At 33.9% G+C, this 21,235-nt stretch overlaps 1 protein-coding gene across 10 annotated transcripts in view; it reads right to left on the reverse strand.

The window, feature by feature from the left end:
- The window catches only part of metro (membrane palmitoylated protein 7-like protein metro), a 43,878-nt gene that overhangs the window by 10,938 nt on the left and 11,705 nt on the right, over positions 1 to 21,235 (reverse strand). For all 10 annotated transcript variants that reach the window (XM_017626352.1, XM_017626328.1, XM_017626320.1 and 7 more), the window contains 2 exons: positions 7,921 to 8,000; positions 7,136 to 7,317 (listed from right to left, as the gene is read on the reverse strand). In XM_017626352.1, coding sequence (XP_017481841.1) covers positions 7,136 to 7,317; positions 7,921 to 7,963 — 225 coding nt within the window. In that variant the 5' untranslated portion in view covers positions 7,964 to 8,000. The remainder of the gene's footprint in view (positions 1 to 7,135; positions 7,318 to 7,920; positions 8,001 to 21,235) is intronic.

Consider the following 21,235-nt stretch of genomic DNA (forward strand, 5'->3'; position numbering starts at 1 on the left):
ATTTAATAAAATTTTGTAGGGAAATTTCGGGTATGCAGTTAATTTTAGTACAAGAAAGTGTGAGTTTGAAATAGCTCAAATTTCTGGTTGATTTTTGAAATATATTTTTTCCATACGATGTTGAGCATTTTTTCCATACAAAAAGCATTCTTTACATGGAAAAAACTACACAAGACTGTCGGCAAAAAAAATTTTGAAAATTCACCGAGAATTTTGAGCAACAGTTGCAAACATTATTATACTAAAATTAAATGGGCTCCTACCTGAAATTTTCCAAAAAATTTGTATTAAGAAGTTTGAATTTTTTTTTTTAATTTTTCTAAATTTTGTACAAAGTTTAAAACTTAAATTTATATAGTTTTTGTGGCGGTTTGAACTACATTCAAACAAATTTTATTTTTTATAAATTTACAACATCCTACCAATCAAAAAAGAAAAAGTGGTGGTAATGTTTGTGTGGCCACGAGTATACTTAAGGGTGGTCAAAAAATACATGCTAAAAAATTAAAATGCTAAGTTCTTACCCCCTATGATTTTTGTAAATGGAAAAAAGTACACCGGTATTTTTTTGTTAAAAAATATGCATATTTAGAACTGCCTCAAAAAACAATTTTTCGTAGAAAATTCGGTTTCTCTTTCGATCAGGAAACTCGGTGTCTCTTTAGCAGACTTTCAATCACAATACCCAATTGTTTATTTAACAATTTTTTAATACCAAGATTTTTTATAGCAAAAAAATGCAACGGGAGGACTCAGAAAAAGTCGCTTGTATTAAAAACTGGTAAAATGAACAATTGGGTTTTATTATTAGAAGTCTCCTGAAGAGAAACAGAGTTTCTCGATCGAAAAGTATTGATTTTAAAGAATTCCATAGGTATAAAATACATGGAAAACTTCATGGACTTTGAGCAGTTCTAATATATTTTTTTATCAAAACTATGTATTCTTTTACCCGTTAGAAAAACTTTTTTGGGCCACCCTAGTGTACATATACATATATACATGAGCCCATCTTCCCATGAATACATGCATTCGTATACATATCGCTCATTTACTTCAATAGTGTCATAACTCATACATGTACATAAGTACATAAATAAAAGTTTGAAACTTTGCACAAAATTTAGAAAAATTCATCAAATTTTTACTAAAGTTCAAACTATTTAATAAAATTTTGTAGGGAAATTTCGGGTATGCAGTTAATTTTAGTACAAGAAAGTGTGAGTTTGAAATAGCTCAAATTTCTGGTTGATTTTTGAAATATATTTTTTCCATACGATGTTGAGCATTTTTTCCATACAAAAAGCATTCTTTACATGGAAAAAACTACACAAGACTGTCGGCAAAAAAAATTTTGAAAATTCACCGAGAATTTTGAGCAACAGTTGCAAACATTATTATACTAAAATTAAATGGGCTCCTACCTGAAATTTTCCAAAAAATTTGTATTAAGAAGTTTGAATTTTTTTTTTTAATTTTTCTAAATTTTGTACAAAGTTTAAAACTTAAATTTATATAGTTTTTGTGGCGGTTTGAACTACATTCAAACAAATTTTATTTTTTATAAATTTACAACATCCTACCAATCAAAAAAGAAAAAGTGGTGGTAATGTTTGTGTGGCCACGAGTATACTTAAGGGTGGTCAAAAAATACATGCTAAAAAATTAAAATGCTAAGTTCTTACCCCCTATGATTTTTGTAAATGGAAAAAAGTACACCGGTATTTTTTTGTTAAAAAATATGCATATTTAGAACTGCCTCAAAAAACAATTTTTCGTAGAAAATTCGGTTTCTCTTTCGATCAGGAAACTCGGTGTCTCTTTAGCAGACTTTCAATCACAATACCCAATTGTTTATTTAACAATTTTTTAATACCAAGATTTTTTATAGCAAAAAAATGCAACGGGAGGACTCAGAAAAAGTCGCTTGTATTAAAAACTGGTAAAATGAACAATTGGGTTTTATTATTAGAAGTCTCCTGAAGAGAAACAGAGTTTCTCGATCGAAAAGTATTGATTTTAAAGAATTCCATAGGTATAAAATACATGGAAAACTTCATGGACTTTGAGCAGTTCTAATATATTTTTTTATCAAAACTATGTATTCTTTTACCCGTTAGAAAAACTTTTTTGGGCCACCCTAGTGTACATATACATATATACATGAGCCCATCTTCCCATGAATACATGCATTCGTATACATATCGCTCATTTACTTCAATAGTGTCATAACTCATACATGTACATAAGTACATAAATAAAAGTTTGAAACTTTGCACAAAATTTAGAAAAATTCATCAAATTTTTACTAAAGTTCAAACTATTTAATAAAATTTTGTAGGGAAATTTCGGGTATGCAGTTAATTTTAGTACAAGAAAGTGTGAGTTTGAAATAGCTCAAATTTCTGGTTGATTTTTGAAATATATTTTTTCCATACGATGTTGAGCATTTTTTCCATACAAAAAGCATTCTTTACATGGAAAAAACTACACAAGACTGTCGGCAAAAAAAATTTTGAAAATTCACCGAGAATTTTGAGCAACAGTTGCAAACATTATTATACTAAAATTAAATGGGCTCCTACCTGAAATTTTCCAAAAAATTTGTATTAAGAAGTTTGAATTTTTTTTTTTAATTTTTCTAAATTTTGTACAAAGTTTAAAACTTAAATTTATATAGTTTTTGTGGCGGTTTGAACTACATTCAAACAAATTTTATTTTTTATAAATTTACAACATCCTACCAATCAAAAAAGAAAAAGTGGTGGTAATGTTTGTGTGGCCACGAGTATACTTAAGGGTGGTCAAAAAATACATGCTAAAAAATTAAAATGCTAAGTTCTTACCCCCTATGATTTTTGTAAATGGAAAAAAGTACACCGGTATTTTTTTGTTAAAAAATATGCATATTTAGAACTGCCTCAAAAAACAATTTTTCGTAGAAAATTCGGTTTCTCTTTCGATCAGGAAACTCGGTGTCTCTTTAGCAGACTTTCAATCACAATACCCAATTGTTTATTTAACAATTTTTTAATACCAAGATTTTTTATAGCAAAAAAATGCAACGGGAGGACTCAGAAAAAGTCGCTTGTATTAAAAACTGGTAAAATGAACAATTGGGTTTTATTATTAGAAGTCTCCTGAAGAGAAACAGAGTTTCTCGATCGAAAAGTATTGATTTTAAAGAATTCCATAGGTATAAAATACATGGAAAACTTCATGGACTTTGAGCAGTTCTAATATATTTTTTTATCAAAACTATGTATTCTTTTACCCGTTAGAAAAACTTTTTTGGGCCACCCTAGTGTACATATACATATATACATGAGCCCATCTTCCCATGAATACATGCATTCGTATACATATCGCTCATTTACTTCAATAGTGTCATAACTCATACATGTACATAAGTACATAAATAAAAGTTTGAAACTTTGCACAAAATTTAGAAAAATTCATCAAATTTTTACTAAAGTTCAAACTATTTAATAAAATTTTGTAGGGAAATTTCGGGTATGCAGTTAATTTTAGTACAAGAAAGTGTGAGTTTGAAATAGCTCAAATTTCTGGTTGATTTTTGAAATATATTTTTTCCATACGATGTTGAGCATTTTTTCCATACAAAAAGCATTCTTTACATGGAAAAAACTACACAAGACTGTCGGCAAAAAAAATTTTGAAAATTCACCGAGAATTTTGAGCAACAGTTGCAAACATTATTATACTAAAATTAAATGGGCTCCTACCTGAAATTTTCCAAAAAATTTGTATTAAGAAGTTTGAATTTTTTTTTTTAATTTTTCTAAATTTTGTACAAAGTTTAAAACTTAAATTTATATAGTTTTTGTGGCGGTTTGAACTACATTCAAACAAATTTTATTTTTTATAAATTTACAACATCCTACCAATCAAAAAAGAAAAAGTGGTGGTAATGTTTGTGTGGCCACGAGTATACTTAAGGGTGGTCAAAAAATACATGCTAAAAAATTAAAATGCTAAGTTCTTACCCCCTATGATTTTTGTAAATGGAAAAAAGTACACCGGTATTTTTTTGTTAAAAAATATGCATATTTAGAACTGCCTCAAAAAACAATTTTTCGTAGAAAATTCGGTTTCTCTTTCGATCAGGAAACTCGGTGTCTCTTTAGCAGACTTTCAATCACAATACCCAATTGTTTATTTAACAATTTTTTAATACCAAGATTTTTTATAGCAAAAAAATGCAACGGGAGGACTCAGAAAAAGTCGCTTGTATTAAAAACTGGTAAAATGAACAATTGGGTTTTATTATTAGAAGTCTCCTGAAGAGAAACAGAGTTTCTCGATCGAAAAGTATTGATTTTAAAGAATTCCATAGGTATAAAATACATGGAAAACTTCATGGACTTTGAGCAGTTCTAATATATTTTTTTATCAAAACTATGTATTCTTTTACCCGTTAGAAAAACTTTTTTGGGCCACCCTAGTGTACATATACATATATACATGAGCCCATCTTCCCATGAATACATGCATTCGTATACATATCGCTCATTTACTTCAATAGTGTCATAACTCATACATGTACATAAGTACATAAATAAAAGTTTGAAACTTTGCACAAAATTTAGAAAAATTCATCAAATTTTTACTAAAGTTCAAACTATTTAATAAAATTTTGTAGGGAAATTTCGGGTATGCAGTTAATTTTAGTACAAGAAAGTGTGAGTTTGAAATAGCTCAAATTTCTGGTTGATTTTTGAAATATATTTTTTCCATACGATGTTGAGCATTTTTTCCATACAAAAAGCATTCTTTACATGGAAAAAACTACACAAGACTGTCGGCAAAAAAAATTTTGAAAATTCACCGAGAATTTTGAGCAACAGTTGCAAACATTATTATACTAAAATTAAATGGGCTCCTACCTGAAATTTTCCAAAAAATTTGTATTAAGAAGTTTGAATTTTTTTTTTTAATTTTTCTAAATTTTGTACAAAGTTTAAAACTTAAATTTATATAGTTTTTGTGGCGGTTTGAACTACATTCAAACAAATTTTATTTTTTATAAATTTACAACATCCTACCAATCAAAAAAGAAAAAGTGGTGGTAATGTTTGTGTGGCCACGAGTATACTTAAGGGTGGTCAAAAAATACATGCTAAAAAATTAAAATGCTAAGTTCTTACCCCCTATGATTTTTGTAAATGGAAAAAAGTACACCGGTATTTTTTTGTTAAAAAATATGCATATTTAGAACTGCCTCAAAAAACAATTTTTCGTAGAAAATTCGGTTTCTCTTTCGATCAGGAAACTCGGTGTCTCTTTAGCAGACTTTCAATCACAATACCCAATTGTTTATTTAACAATTTTTTAATACCAAGATTTTTTATAGCAAAAAAATGCAACGGGAGGACTCAGAAAAAGTCGCTTGTATTAAAAACTGGTAAAATGAACAATTGGGTTTTATTATTAGAAGTCTCCTGAAGAGAAACAGAGTTTCTCGATCGAAAAGTATTGATTTTAAAGAATTCCATAGGTATAAAATACATGGAAAACTTCATGGACTTTGAGCAGTTCTAATATATTTTTTTATCAAAACTATGTATTCTTTTACCCGTTAGAAAAACTTTTTTGGGCCACCCTAGTGTACATATACATATATACATGAGCCCATCTTCCCATGAATACATGCATTCGTATACATATCGCTCATTTACTTCAATAGTGTCATAACTCATACATGTACATAAGTACATAAATAAAAGTTTGAAACTTTGCACAAAATTTAGAAAAATTCATCAAATTTTTACTAAAGTTCAAACTATTTAATAAAATTTTGTAGGGAAATTTCGGGTATGCAGTTAATTTTAGTACAAGAAAGTGTGAGTTTGAAATAGCTCAAATTTCTGGTTGATTTTTGAAATATATTTTTTCCATACGATGTTGAGCATTTTTTCCATACAAAAAGCATTCTTTACATGGAAAAAACTACACAAGACTGTCGGCAAAAAAAATTTTGAAAATTCACCGAGAATTTTGAGCAACAGTTGCAAACATTATTATACTAAAATTAAATGGGCTCCTACCTGAAATTTTCCAAAAAATTTGTATTAAGAAGTTTGAATTTTTTTTTTTAATTTTTCTAAATTTTGTACAAAGTTTAAAACTTAAATTTATATAGTTTTTGTGGCGGTTTGAACTACATTCAAACAAATTTTATTTTTTATAAATTTACAACATCCTACCAATCAAAAAAGAAAAAGTGGTGGTAATGTTTGTGTGGCCACGAGTATACTTAAGGGTGGTCAAAAAATACATGCTAAAAAATTAAAATGCTAAGTTCTTACCCCCTATGATTTTTGTAAATGGAAAAAAGTACACCGGTATTTTTTTGTTAAAAAATATGCATATTTAGAACTGCCTCAAAAAACAATTTTTCGTAGAAAATTCGGTTTCTCTTTCGATCAGGAAACTCGGTGTCTCTTTAGCAGACTTTCAATCACAATACCCAATTGTTTATTTAACAATTTTTTAATACCAAGATTTTTTATAGCAAAAAAATGCAACGGGAGGACTCAGAAAAAGTCGCTTGTATTAAAAACTGGTAAAATGAACAATTGGGTTTTATTATTAGAAGTCTCCTGAAGAGAAACAGAGTTTCTCGATCGAAAAGTATTGATTTTAAAGAATTCCATAGGTATAAAATACATGGAAAACTTCATGGACTTTGAGCAGTTCTAATATATTTTTTTATCAAAACTATGTATTCTTTTACCCGTTAGAAAAACTTTTTTGGGCCACCCTAGTGTACATATACATATATACATGAGCCCATCTTCCCATGAATACATGCATTCGTATACATATCGCTCATTTACTTCAATAGTGTCATAACTCAAAAAATACAAATATTGAGCTATGTATTTAGACATCACCGCTACCTCTTCTTCTACCGCTTCATAGCTGTAGCTATTACCAGTATCTCACTAGAACAAAATAAGTACTAATTTTTACTATGGGAGTATATGTAAATTCAAAACCTTAAAACAGTTTTTTCGGGTTTCCCTTTTTTGAGTTACGACACTATTGAAGTAAATGAGCGATATGTAGTATTTATATGTATGGATATGTCTGAACACCTGCATCAACTTACCTGTCCGGATGTGGAGAGCACCGGCGCCAGTCGATCGTCTCGACCCACTTTGGCCACTTTGGTGTGCACATTGACGAGCGCATTCAGTTCCTTCGATTCGAGTAGCGCTTTAAGGAAATCGATTTCCTGGTCATTGGAGAGATTTTCCGCCTCCTTTAGTGATGTAATGAGTTTCGAAAGCGCTACGTAGTTTCAGCAAAGACAAAAAAAAAAGAAAAATATTATTCAAATAGCAACATTTATACAACAACACAGAGGATGTATAGAGTTGTTGCCAGCGGGGTGTGGGTCATTTCATAAATGAAGTGAATCAAGAATCAGCTTGACGCTTCGACACACAATAAGAATATGGGGTTCTTCATAGATACATACATACATACATATAAGGAAAAGTCGTACATGTGATAAATGAATGACATTGGAGTTTAGTTTAAGAATCAGTGGATTTTTTTTTTTATGGTATGAACATTGTGCAAATGCAAAGATGTACAATTTTACTGACATTATTTTACATTGCAGGCCTTCAGAGCCAGAGAAGCCTAACTGAAATTCGAAAACGATTTAGATACTGCTTAAAAGGCATTACTATTTAGCATCGAAACGGTAACAGCCCGGAGCACACCTTCTAAGTTAGTAGGTACAATGAATAAATCAGTAAAATACTGTATTTATTATTCTTTCTTATATTACTACAACAAACTTTATTTTATATAGGCTTATCTTGCTGTCCTGTCCTGGCATGATACCTAAGATTTCGTATACATATGTATTCATTTTCTATTTACCGGGATCCCAATTCGTATCGGTAGCCATAACTGCAGCTGTCATCCTCTCCGTTCAGCAATCGGGATTTACTGACATGCACCTAAAAGAAATTATAAATAAAAGAAAATCAGACTTTGATTGATAGAATATACACATACATAAGTAAGATTTGTTGTTCAGTTGTAGTAGTGAAAATATTGCAATTTGCAAATCATAAGTATAATGGGTTAGTTTTGCCTTAATTTGGACGAGGGGTTCGATTTTCAAGTGGCTAAAATAAAAATTGCAATATGAGGCCGATAGCAGAACTAACTAATTTACATATATCGTTTTCAAATGTGACAAAGTTAAAAATTAAAGTCCCCTAAAATTAAGGAGTAAGAGACTTCATTTTGAAGACTTATCACCAGAGAACGGATTTTAAGGACCTAAAAACCGGCCGCTGTGGTGTAGTGGTAAGCAGTGCGCGCTTTCACACATCAGCACCTGGGTTCAAGCCCTGGTCAAAGCAACATCCCAAAAAATATAGAAAAAGGTTTTTTCTTAACAGCGGTCGTCCCTCGGCAGGCAATGGCAAACCTCCGAGTGTATTTCTGCCATGAAAAAACAGCTTCTCATAAAAATACAATCGCCGTTCGGAGTCGGCGTAAAACTGTAGGTCCCTCCGCTTTGTGTGACAATATCAAGGCGCACGCCACAAGTCGGAGGAGAAGCTCGGCCAAACACTAACATATGTGTAAGCGCCAATCTATTATATTATTATTATTATAAAAACCTATAAAAAAGGCAAAATAAGATAACGGAATAGGCAGCAAAAAAGACAAAAACCGAAATTTAATCAGAAAACAAATTTAATTTAGAAATGTTTATTTTACAAGTAAAAAGAGGAAAACTATGAACCAGTTTCATTATATGAAAAATTTGTTCTTTGGATATTTGACTATTTTATCCTGTTGCGTTTTTAACTCACAAAACCTTAGTCTCTATAGTTGTAGTAACATTGAACCACAAGATGTATTCTGAAGTTTTCTGGCAGAATTTTCATTCGATTTTCGAGAAAATAAGCCTTGACTGTACATACCAATAGTGGCGCCGAATTTAAATAAGGAATATTCAAAACTTTCATATTTTTCCTTGTCCTTTACAATTATTGGTAAAAAAGGCAAATATCTTAAAAAAGGCAAAAAAAGGAAACAACAAATAAGTATATATGGCATCAGGGAAAGCTAAATCGTGAATTGGATACGAAATCCATTTACGAAGCATTCATAGATCTTTCGAGTACTTCAACATTGAAACATACATTTTTATCTGAGTCTCTGAACTAGTTTTGGGTTAGTGTTAGGAGTGAATACCGTGAATTCGCTTAAAAGGCTATCGAATTATAAAGCTGTAATTAATAATAGTGGAACAATTTCACATTAAAATTTAAAGTATGTGTACTGTTTTAGTAAAAGTTTTTATTCATATTTAAATTATACTGCGCTTGATTTTCAATAATTTCATATCATCATCTTAAAAGTTCGGGAACCCCTGTCGTAGATAAAAGTCAAAGGTCCCTATGCATTAAAACTAAGCAATTGCTTTTTCTTAAAATTTAAATTAAATTTATTTGAACAAATCGATTAAAGGTCTAAAATTTTAACTCAAAGCATTTGCCAATGTTTTGTGCAGATGGCCCAATATGCGAGTACTTCTCAAAATTTGGGTAAATATCAAAGTAGGATAATCTAGCGCCTTTAGCACTTTGCATACGTATGCATGTACATTAAGGTGGTCCAAAAATGCATGTGAAAAATTAAAGTCGGATTTTTAATGCTCTCACCCCTAGGATATAAAAAAGTATACCCTCGTTTTTTATTTCGAAATCAAAAAATAGATGTCGCTCATAGCGTTTAAAGTTTTCCTTGTATTTGATATGGGGGAAAAAACAATTTTTCGTGGAAATAGTATAGATTTCATTTAAACCAATATATTTCGATCGGATTGCTCCGTTTCTTTTTAGGAGACTTACAAATATAATACCCAATTTTTTATATAATAATATTTTAATATTAACTATTTTTTATATACCCCCCCACAGAAACCCCAAAAAATATGCAATTGCAATATGCAATCCTAAGTATTTTCACTGATTGGATTTATTCTTAGGAATTCCGAAGATTTGGCTGAACCAATGACATTAAAATCGCTGTATGTTTCGTTGGAGCATAGTGCCCTAGAGTATTGTTGTATAATTTGGAACCCTTACTACCAAACTCATTCAAATAAAATAGAAAGAGTGCAAAGAACTTTCACTAAGTTTGCATTATCCAAACTTCATTGGCAAAATGGATGTCCCGATTATTTAGGTAGACGTAAACTGTTAGACCTACAGAGCTTATCTGAAAGAAGAAGTTACTTTTCAGTAATGTTTATATACAATATCCTTAATGGTTTCGCAGACTATAGTGATATTTACGATTTGCTAAACCTCCATTATCCCAAAGGTGAATTGAGGCATGTTAAAATTTTTACAGTCGCTGCACATAAATCTAATTATGCATTAAATGTGCCGATATCAAGATGCATCCAACTATACAACACTTATTCCGAAGTTACAAATTTTAATTTAAATGCATTAAACTTTAAGTTGAATTTATTTAAAATGTTTAACATGTCTAGTCGTTATCCGATCGAAAAATACTGATTTTCAAGAATTATATACCATATAGGGTTTTAATTTTTTTACTGAAAAGAACAATCCAAGGGGAGAGAGCATTAAAATTCCCTTTTTTTTAACACCCTAATGCACATACACATATTATGTAAGTAAATGAAAAACTAAAACACAAACTTGATGCCAAAGAACTCTAAATAATTTCGTGATTCCTACTTCCTTGACCTTGAAAATTTTATGACGTGCGATATGATTGCATGCCAGCCAGCACTAAAAATATCAACAACTTAAATAACCATGTAGTCGTTATCTAATGGAAATAGCCACATTAATCTTAGCTACAAAAGTGAATTCGATTTCTTAAAAATAAAACAACCATGAATAGCGACAAACTGCAGTAAATTACGTTTTCCTATAAATTTGATTACGACACTTTGGCGCGCCAAGTTTACATCGATTGTGGCCAAAATCGACTTTGCATGGATACATACTTATGTACGTATACATCTACATATGTAATGCGTGTGTGTATTTACTTACATTTAGACAAACATATGCATTCATGTACTTTTTCGACGCTCTGGCGCCTAAAATCACAGCATGAAAAATTATGCTATGCTCTGCAATTCCTCAATCCGATATACATATACCCATGCAGTGTGGGTGTACATACATACATATGTAAATGCATGCCATGTAGGAAAATTTATGAACATGCCTACTTCACGTTGATACTTTTCTTAATGTAAGATACTTACGAATTAACCACATCATTTAATGGAAAGTTTTGAAATTGACCATTTAGTAAATTTTTTTATAAAGAAATTTTGTAAATGAATGTGCAACCGGCATAAAAACTGAAAATCATGCCGACATTTTTTGCATCTGGCTAGTTATTTGCGTTTTGATATTTCGAAATCTGATTGCAATATTTGACAGCTGAATCCAAGGGGGTCGAATGCATTACGTCGTCCTTGTTCAGATCCAGAAACTAGTTATACCAAATAACATTTTCCCTACAAAGCATGCGTATGTACATGCCTAGGTAGATCTGCCAATATATGTACAAGTATTTACCTCGAATGGCGGCAATCAGTGAGTGAAATGAAATGTAACTTTTTGATTGCCTTGCTTTGCACAAAATATTATAGGCGCATTTTATTTGAGGCAAAATCAATGAATGATTCCATTGATTGGAGTTTAGCGTGTTAACATTGAAATGCACGTGTTTTTAATGAAGGGGTTGATAGAAAATTGTGACATTGGGCTGTCGAATTGACCGTGAAGTAGTTGATTATAATTAAAATATATTAAAATATATCTTATCACGACAGTATAGAAAGGAAATGTTGTTAAAGCAATACAAGTAAAATATTTGGTTGGCACCCTTTCATTGAGTTTGATAGCTTTCTGACTCTATGACGCAAATCGACTTTGGCATGCAATTCCTAATAAGTATTCCAAACACCTAGGACTGGACCAAAAGGTTGCATTACTTTCGATCCCAGGCGTATGCCAGAACTACTACATTCTGAGATATTTGCTATTCAAGTGACGGCAAAGTTGAAAAGATCCCTCATAACTCGCCATCGTTTTGGACTGTCAAGCTTTGATCATTGGCTATATGGTCGGTACCCTACAGGGAGTGACGTTAGCTTATACCTAACTTTAGTCTGTTTACGCGAACACTAGTGCTAACTTTTAACTGTGTATTTTGTTCGAAAAAAGCTAACTACTTTTGTGGGGCGATGACCGCAAAAAAGTCAGATCTGGNACTAACGAGATTTACGACCAAGAATGACAGTTTTTGACTCAATGGACTTTATTCGCCTAACTTTTAGCCAGAGAGCTATGTTTTTTAAGCCTACCTGCAGTGAAGCCTAATTAGGATCGGTATCCATTGATAAAACAGCAGTTTCATAAGCAAAGGTGCCGGCGGTGATTCTTTCTGAAGCAGGGAGGTATATGTATAGAGTAATTATAGGATTGGGCTCACAACGCTTCCTTGGGGTACGCCTCAGTGTTGCCACACATGGGATTTTCCTACCAAAACCGGTAGGTTTATTTCCATTGGGTAGGTTGGTAGGCTAGATTGGATCTTGGTAGGTTTCACCACAAAACTAGTTATTTGCGAAAAGTAGAAAATATGTATCTCCAAACACTTGAAAAAGGCTTGTCAATGAACTCATTGTCCCATTTACCAAAATAAGGATAGTGGACTTGACTATATCCACCTTGGCACGGACAGAAATTGAGTTCTCAGAAAAGGCGAAGTATCTAGGAATAACTCTGAACAAAAGGCTCAGTTGGAACTCACATCTCTCGAATGTTACAACAAGGCTACAAGTGCGTTTTATGCCTTCCGAGACTTCACGATAAGATTTGGGGAATATCCCCAAAACTAACGTACCAATACGGTAGTAACGTTCAGTACGGTAGTTAAGCCCGTTGCTACATATGCGGCACTGGCCTAGTGGCCAAAAGCTAAGAAAGTAAACGCTTGTGCCACATTGAGCAACTGCACCGACTGGTCCGCGTCGCCATAGCAGGAGCTATGCGCACCTTGGTGTCATTACAGGCATGCCTCCTTTGTTTGCTCGAGTGCCCTATGGCTGCCCATCAGCATGAAAAGTAGAGATCTTGGGGTCATTTGGAGGTTCTCAAGTCATTCCTGGATGATCCCGATGATGTGTTTTTGAAATTCATCGAATTGTTGATATGTATCAAATTATTGCAATTTAATCGATAAACTGGAATCGGGTCCATTACAAGTTCTGCAGAAGTCCTCAAAAGAACTTCAAAGTTATAAAAAATTGTTGTCACGTTTTAGTTCCCAAGCAAGAAATGTTTCGGTAAGTTACTTTGTACCGCATATGTTAAACTACATGCTACGTTAGAAAACCTCTCCTCTCCTCTCTTAAAACCTAGAAAAACTGTCGAATTTCAGTTTAGTTCAAATTAAAGATGGAAGAAACCAAATTTGCTATTGAGTACGAATAACGTAGGGGAGTGATCAGTAGACAAGTCGAAACGAGACCAATACGCTCCAGATAAATAATAATGATGGGGGGGCGACGAAACTAGCTTATTTTTACTTATAGAACTATACATACATACATACATACATACATACGTATGTAAATGCATTTCATTTTTATGGCCTGCAGGTTAACTAAATAATTAAATAAGAGTGAATTTTAATTAGATAATTTAAGTTTCGAGCGGCGTACATATACTCACATAAACAACATGCACTTTCTTACATTAGTTCGTTGAATTGTTTTACGAATAATCTAATTTCCAACGAAATCAGTAGTTAACAATTTTTCCTAACTTTCAACCTAGTTTGCCTATAATATTTTAGAGTCAGACAGGATATGGTACATAAAATTTGCATGAGCTGACATAATTCGTAAAAAACACAATCAACCCTACGTGCATAAATGCTCTGAATAGCTTTGCTTATGTATTCGGAAGCATGAAATAGCAAAAACACTATTTGTATGCATAAAAACAAAACGGATGAGTAGAGTTTTTGGAGTGCATCCAAACAATGGCTGCCGGACTAAATGCACATGAACTCATAATTCAAAATGCACACACAACTCTAAACACACATACTTTATTCAATCGCTTGTAATCCCAGCCAGTAAGGGATCTGAAAATGGATCCAAAAGGGAAAGAATAGTGTGGATGAAATGCGGATTTTTGTCCGTTTACCGATTCTATTTTCGGATACTTTCACGATTCGTTTTACCACTAAAGTGTGCGGCAGGGACGTTCTACACTGTTGGCAAAACTTACCTTTCTCTGGTGGCTGGATTTTTACTCGCATGTGCAAACAAACCACTAGCATGAACTCAGCCAGAAAACTTGTCGTTTTTACTACTGCCTAATTTTATACAACGAAAGTTTGAAAATCATATACTATACTAGCCCCTTATTCTATTTATAGATCAAGCCATTAATAAATCTGGCCAACGAGTGCTAAATACCATTGGCCCGCAGAAATTTTGAAGGAGTGCCCTTTCCCGAAGAACGGAAATCGCGATGGCAAACAACGCTATGGGAAGGCTATGGGTTTTGATAGAACAGAAAAAGATGGAATGATCAACTGAATACATAAACAAATATCGATTGTACTCCCTGGAACACAATGAAAGGACCGAGTTCAGAAGGAACCCTCTGCGCTTTAAGACCACTTACACAATCGTGTTAATGGACTTTGGGCTGTGTTTGGCGCCTTTAACGTACTGCTTCAAATTTCATATTCACAGGTATAGTAAGGTCAATACTTCTTCACGTGTAACTAGTATATCAGCAAAAACTATCTATCATCCATCCTAGAACCGGAAGGTAATGGAAGTAATAAAAGAGCTGATGAGCTTTAGCTTGTATGTATTTATGTGTAGATCGCCCGATATAAAGCTTAAAGATTTCTTGTTGTAGGACTGCTTACGGGGGCACTGTTTGCTTGCAGAACATGCGTTCAAAGTAGGCCTAGTTAAAGATAAAAAGTGTAGGATGTGCTACCATCACGAGGAAACAGTTGAGTTTGCGAGTACCCAGTCTTTTGCAGGTAAATACTCGCACCACTCGCTGAAGTGCAGCTACAGGGACCACAATCAGCAATTGAAAAAGGGCCAAAGAGTCCACTACAATTCGCTAAAAGGATGGCAATGTTCAGACGCGTTGCCTTAGTTTTGGGAGCACTTATAACGTAATACACATATCTATTAAAACTACCGATGCTATGTTGTTCTATCTGAGTTAGTGATGCACAGAACCATGGAACCGGAACCGTAACCTTTACGGATGAAAAAACCGAAACTCGATTCCAAAAGACACCAAAAAACGGTTCCGGAAGAAGCGAAATTCGATTCTACAAGACCCAAAAAACGGTTCCGGAAGAACCTAAATTCAAAAGGCCGGAAAAACGGTTGAAAACCCCTTTCAAGAGAACCGAAAATCGGTCTCGAAGCAACCTATGCACTATTTATTTTTTGAGCACAAAATCTAAACATAAAGATATCGGCCCGAAACTCGGTTTCGATATGTATTACAGAGTTTTGAGTTGACCGACCACACTTTGTTCGATCGTCCGTCCGTCTGTGCACACGATAACTCGAGTAAAAATTGAGATATCTTAACAAAAGTCGGTATGTATACATCCTTCGGGCGTAGGACGGATGGTTTTAAAAATCGGACAATAACCACGCCTACCTCCCATATAACGGTAGTTTTCATGAATACGACAACTGCGATATTTTAGTAACTACTGAAGATTATTAACTCAAGATTTATATTTACAAAAATTTTTAGACGAGAAATACGAATGTTACAAATTTTTGGAAAATGGGCGTAGCCACGCCCACTTATGATTGTATGTGTATGTCTTGGTAACCGCTGCACCAATTTCGCCCAAAATTGGCATAGTTTTTGGCCGTGGCATAGGATACCAAATGGCTGACAATTTTTAAAATCGGACAATAACCACGCCCACATCCCATATAACGGTAATTTAGAGAAATACGAAATCATCGATAAATCAGTAAATACTAAAGCTAATTTATTCAAAATTGATGCTTGTAATAATTCTTTATCAAGAAATACGTTTATAATAAAATTTTGGAAAATGGGCGTGGCACAGCCCACTTATGATATATATATTATATTATTATGGAAATGCTTGTAACTTCGATATTTCAAAATTTAAGGACGCTAATTTATTCAAAATTGATGCTTGTAATAATTCTTTATCAAGAAATACGTTTATAATAAAATTTTGGAAAATGGGCGTGGCACAGCCCACTTATGATATATATATTATATTATTATGGAAATGCTTGTAACTTCGATATTTCAAAATTTAAGGACGCTAATTTATTCAAAATTGATACTAACAACAATCCCTTGAAAGTAAGTAAGATTATTTGGAATTTTGGAAAATGGGCGCGATACCGCCCACATATGACTATATAAGTTTATCTTATTATGTCTAACTGAACGTTATACCGAAGATGTTTAAAATAGGGCTAAAACCACCACCGGCTTACCATATAGTGGTAGTTCTCGGAAAGGTGAAAAACAAACTGGCGCCGGGTATTTAATGTTCGGCTCCGGCCGAACTTAGACTTTCTTACTTGTTTCCTATGACGTATGCCAGCTTTTTCCCTCATCTTTCATGCTTTCAAAGTGCTGTCAGATGCAATTTGTGTGTCTCAAGAGAGCAGCAAAAACATCGAGAAAATTATGTTTTCAAATTGGAAACAGTACTTTGTTTTAATTGAAACCTTAACATGGAAAACGCCTACTTTTATTTTGTTTCATGTATTTTATTTTTTTTAAATAAGGAATGAATGTAATTGTTTATTTATTTTCATTGCTTTAGTTTATAACAAAAATATAAAGAAATTTAATTTTTAAATCTTTCCTTTTGTTTTATTATTTCGATAGGGCCTATTTCCGTTACCACTATTTTGAGAACCGGAACCGGTAAAAAATCCCAGTTCTCCTATGAACCGGATCCGACTGGGCCGACTCTTTAATAATGAGACCTATACTGGCCAGCCAGCATAACCTAACCTAACCACTGCTGGGTGTGTGGGTCGCGCAACAGAAAACCAAAGCAAATCTCGAACTGGGCACAATGACCAAAACACATCAGCATGTACTCAACAAATAGTGCTGCACATACTTTGAATGCATGTACATATGTATATATGTACATTAGGGTGGTCCTTAAAAAATCAAATGAGCGAATTTTTTCAGTCTAACCCCCTCAATCGGTAAACGCCATGGTCACAGATATCACATATAGACTTGGGTTCTGTTGGAGTCGGTTAAGACGTCTTTATAGGGTAATGTGAACTTTGATCCCTGCGCGGTACACCTTAACCGACTACAATCGGGGCCAAAATTTATATGTGATAGCTTCGTCTATAGTAGCATTGACGTAGGGGTTGAGGCTTAGAAAATCTGATGTAAAAATTTGCTTCCTACATTTAAGGACTAACCTAATGTAAATATTATCAAAGAAGAGCAACAGAGCCGGCTTAGCGGCCAAAGGTAGCTCAGACAATGGCAACGGTGCCGAAAGGATGTAGAACCGAACAAAAGTTCAGTACGAGGCAGCATTGCAACTATTGTTCGTTTTTATTATTTTATAGCTGCAGCAGTCGTCGCTGTTTGTTGTTGTCGTTGTCATTGCTGCTGCTGCAGTTTTTGTTCTTTCTACAGTTGCTTGCTTGGTTGCAGCGCGCAAAACGACAATGGCAAGGATTCACTAAGAGTACTATAACAGGTATTATGAACGTCGCAATACGTATGAGTTATTCAAGAGCCTTACTACTACCACAAATGCTTCTGGCTCGTTTGAGAAGCGGAGAATAACTGGTACAAGAGCGCTTTTGTTGTATGTACGTGTGACGGTGAAATTGTATTATACTTATGGTATGTAATTTGCAAAGAAAACACTGAAAGTGTTGCTCTTTGTGGGAGGAGGCCAAACAGGTGTTGCGAGGAAAATTATGAGACCTAGTTTTTTTTGTTTTTGATTTTACAAAAGGTAAAGTGAGCTGCCAACGGCAAAGTGGCCTTTTATGTTTATTTGGGGTGTTCAGGAGCTTTTATGTTAATTTCATAAATTAAAATACCGTTAAAAGGTGTCAACACTCGGCCAGGTTACCACAATGTTGTGTGGTAGTACTGATCTAGACCTGCGGCTGGGCAGTTATAGTCTTTCTGTATTCAGAACTAAGAATTATAAACTGATAGGGGGACTCAAAATATTTTTTACCTATTTCAGCGACGAAAACATTGCGACGATCAGACTTAAGAGAACGGTTAAAGAGCTCTCGATGATCTCGGCTTACATGCCGCATTACGATGACGAATACGTGAAGGCAGAGGGAAGCCTCTTTCGAACTATGCTGCCTTAGGTTACCTTAGGAACGAGACAAGTAGCTGGACTATGAGAAATGAGGAGTTCCTAAAGCTTCTCCTTGATGCCTATTCTTCCTTCCAAGAAGGAGCCTCTGCCAGGTCAAAGCACGAAAAAATCACTGCCCTCCGAAGTTCTGGATAATCGTCGTCTGGTATAACTTTGAAGTCCTCGACACCGAACACATCATACTTTCACAGCTGGGAATGGCCGTAGCAGTATTAAGGCTACCTTTCATAAATATACGAATTTCTGTGCGAAATCTTCGCAACGAGGTTCCATTAGGGGAAGGCCAGTGGGTGACAGAGAAAAGCTTAGCACTTTGCCGTAGAGATATCGACATCAAGGGTTCCTATAAAAACATCCAGCTGGATCCAGTATTTAATTAATTGAATTATCTCGGCGTTGAATTACACCCAATATGACTACAACTTTCTCTGTAAGGCTTGCTTGCATCATAGATTCAAATCAGCTCTTTGTCAACATAAATTCCCTCAAGGGACGACAAGTTGAGTCGAATCGACTGGAGAGAAGAAGCATGAATGGATAGGCCTTCGTCCATGAGCTCGCCATCAACATCAAGTTTGGGCTTCCAGACTGGAGTAGAGGTATGCAGGTAGAAGTGGCTATATTTAGAAAAGCTGCAGACACATTGCTCAAGGGTGTCATGTCAATAAGCAAGGTGAGCATCTACTCGGATAGCCAAGCGGAAAAGAGAGTCGTGAGCTCACTAATGATGAGCTCAAAATTGGTCAGGGAGTGCCTGATCTCCTACTGAATTTCTTCGGAACATTTTCTAATCAGACGTATATGGATACTAGACTACATTGATGTTGCAGGAAACTTCATGGCGGACGAGTTAGCGAGAGAGAGAAAGAGAGAAACATTTTCACCGCATTTGGAGCGGGTGGGAACGGCGGTGGGCACTTGTGGTTCACTCTTGGGCAGATGGTCACTTTTTTACAAAATCGAACATTCTTCAAAATGAGAGCTGAACAAAGCTGCTGCGATGCTCAGCAATGAAGGCGTAAGCCCAATTCCCGAGGAAAAATAATGTGCATGTTCAAGTGAAGCTTGAAATAAAAACATATTATGGTATCTGTCTGTTGACTTATCAGTAGTTGAACCAGGTGTGCCAAACATATTTTTGAGGAGGGTTGCCACCTGTTTAAAAAATTGTATTCAATTACTAGATTGATAAAGTAAATGCAATATTAAAATACGGGTATCAAACTAAATTAAATTTTCAGTATTAAATACCTTCGAAAATATATAAATTAACACCTTTATTCATAAAAAATAAAGTACATTTCATAAATCGAAAATTTGCTTGAAAATCTCGCTTCGTAAAGCTCTTCAAATCTATTTGGTTTTTTATGAATGAAGCCATACGAGTTTCGGGATGGAGTTACAACACAAAAATACTTTTAAGGGGCAGTGAAGCACGCCGGGTAGTTTCTAAATTTTTATAAAAGATGTTCATTTGAAATAATAACACGGTTCCACAAAATTTGGTCGTATTTTATCTCGAAAACGGGGCCGGCCTCATTTTATAAATTTTTTAATGCTGATCTGAAGTGCATTTACAATTTTTTAGCACGTCCAGTTTTTGATAAAAAAAACTGTTGAAGTGTCGAAAATGGCAAAAATTGCAAATTTTGAAAAAAAAAAATTACAAATAGAATTCGGACGTCGTTTTTCATAAGAAAAAAAAAAACACGTACTAATGATGATGGATTCTACCCCATGTCGATGGATTGAGTAGAAAGTGGTGAAAGACAAAAACACGTAGTGAAAAAAAAAACATGCACCCTATGCAGAAGTGATATGATAGGAAATCAAAGTCCACATGGTTGCTGACTATTGCTGAACTTTGAAAAGCGATGATAATGCGATCAAAAAAAAAAAAATTTTGAGGATTTCATTCCTGATTGCGGAAAGTGCTAAGGATTTTCCTTAATACGTGTTTTTATTTTGGGGAAAAACTATTTTTCTCAAAAACTGGACGTACAAAAATTTTGTAAATGCACTTCAAATAGCATCAACAACCTACAAGGTTTTGTTGAACCGTGTAATAGGCCGGGTTATTGTTTTCGTATCAATCGAGAATTTGAAATTTTTGTATAGAAATATAAAAGGAAAATTTAAAATTTTCGAAGAATACGGCTCTTTATCTCATATCTACTATCTTTAAACTGGGAACTTCGCATGCGCCCTCTGATTTTTCCTTCATAACGCTATCGAAGCTTCCGCTCGCTCCACTTTCAAACACTTCTCAAGCACTTCAAATTCCTATGAAATATAATATCGAGACCAAATGCGCATACTTAAAACTGAAAATGCCATATCCAATAACCATGGAAAGTAAATATGTTCATATGTTGGCGCATTAGGGTGGTACTTAAAATATTTACATTTACGTACATCCAAAAAAATTTCATGGTTTCAAAAATTTTAGGCGTCGCTACCAGGGTTAAAAAAAATATTCATGGTGGCCTTAATATATCAGTTTTCAAGACACAATTTTGTAGAATTTTCGCGATTTTGTTTTTAATTTAATTTTTTTCTAACCCAGGTAGCAACCCCTAAAAAGCTTTATAAAATTTTTAAATTTTCGTGGGCGTCTTTAATTTGTACGTAGAACCAAATAAAGGGTGCTCCTACACAATTTTGATGTTGATGTTTCAAGGACCACCCTAATGTCAAGTACCCGTACATCTTCACGCTTTCAACG

The sequence above is a fragment of the Rhagoletis zephyria genome, unplaced genomic scaffold (assembly GCF_001687245.7).
Source record: "Rhagoletis zephyria isolate East Lansing unplaced genomic scaffold, Rhagoletis_zephyria_1.1 Rzeph_scaffold_00064, whole genome shotgun sequence".
NCBI classification, from domain to species: domain Eukaryota; kingdom Metazoa; phylum Arthropoda; class Insecta; order Diptera; family Tephritidae; genus Rhagoletis; species Rhagoletis zephyria.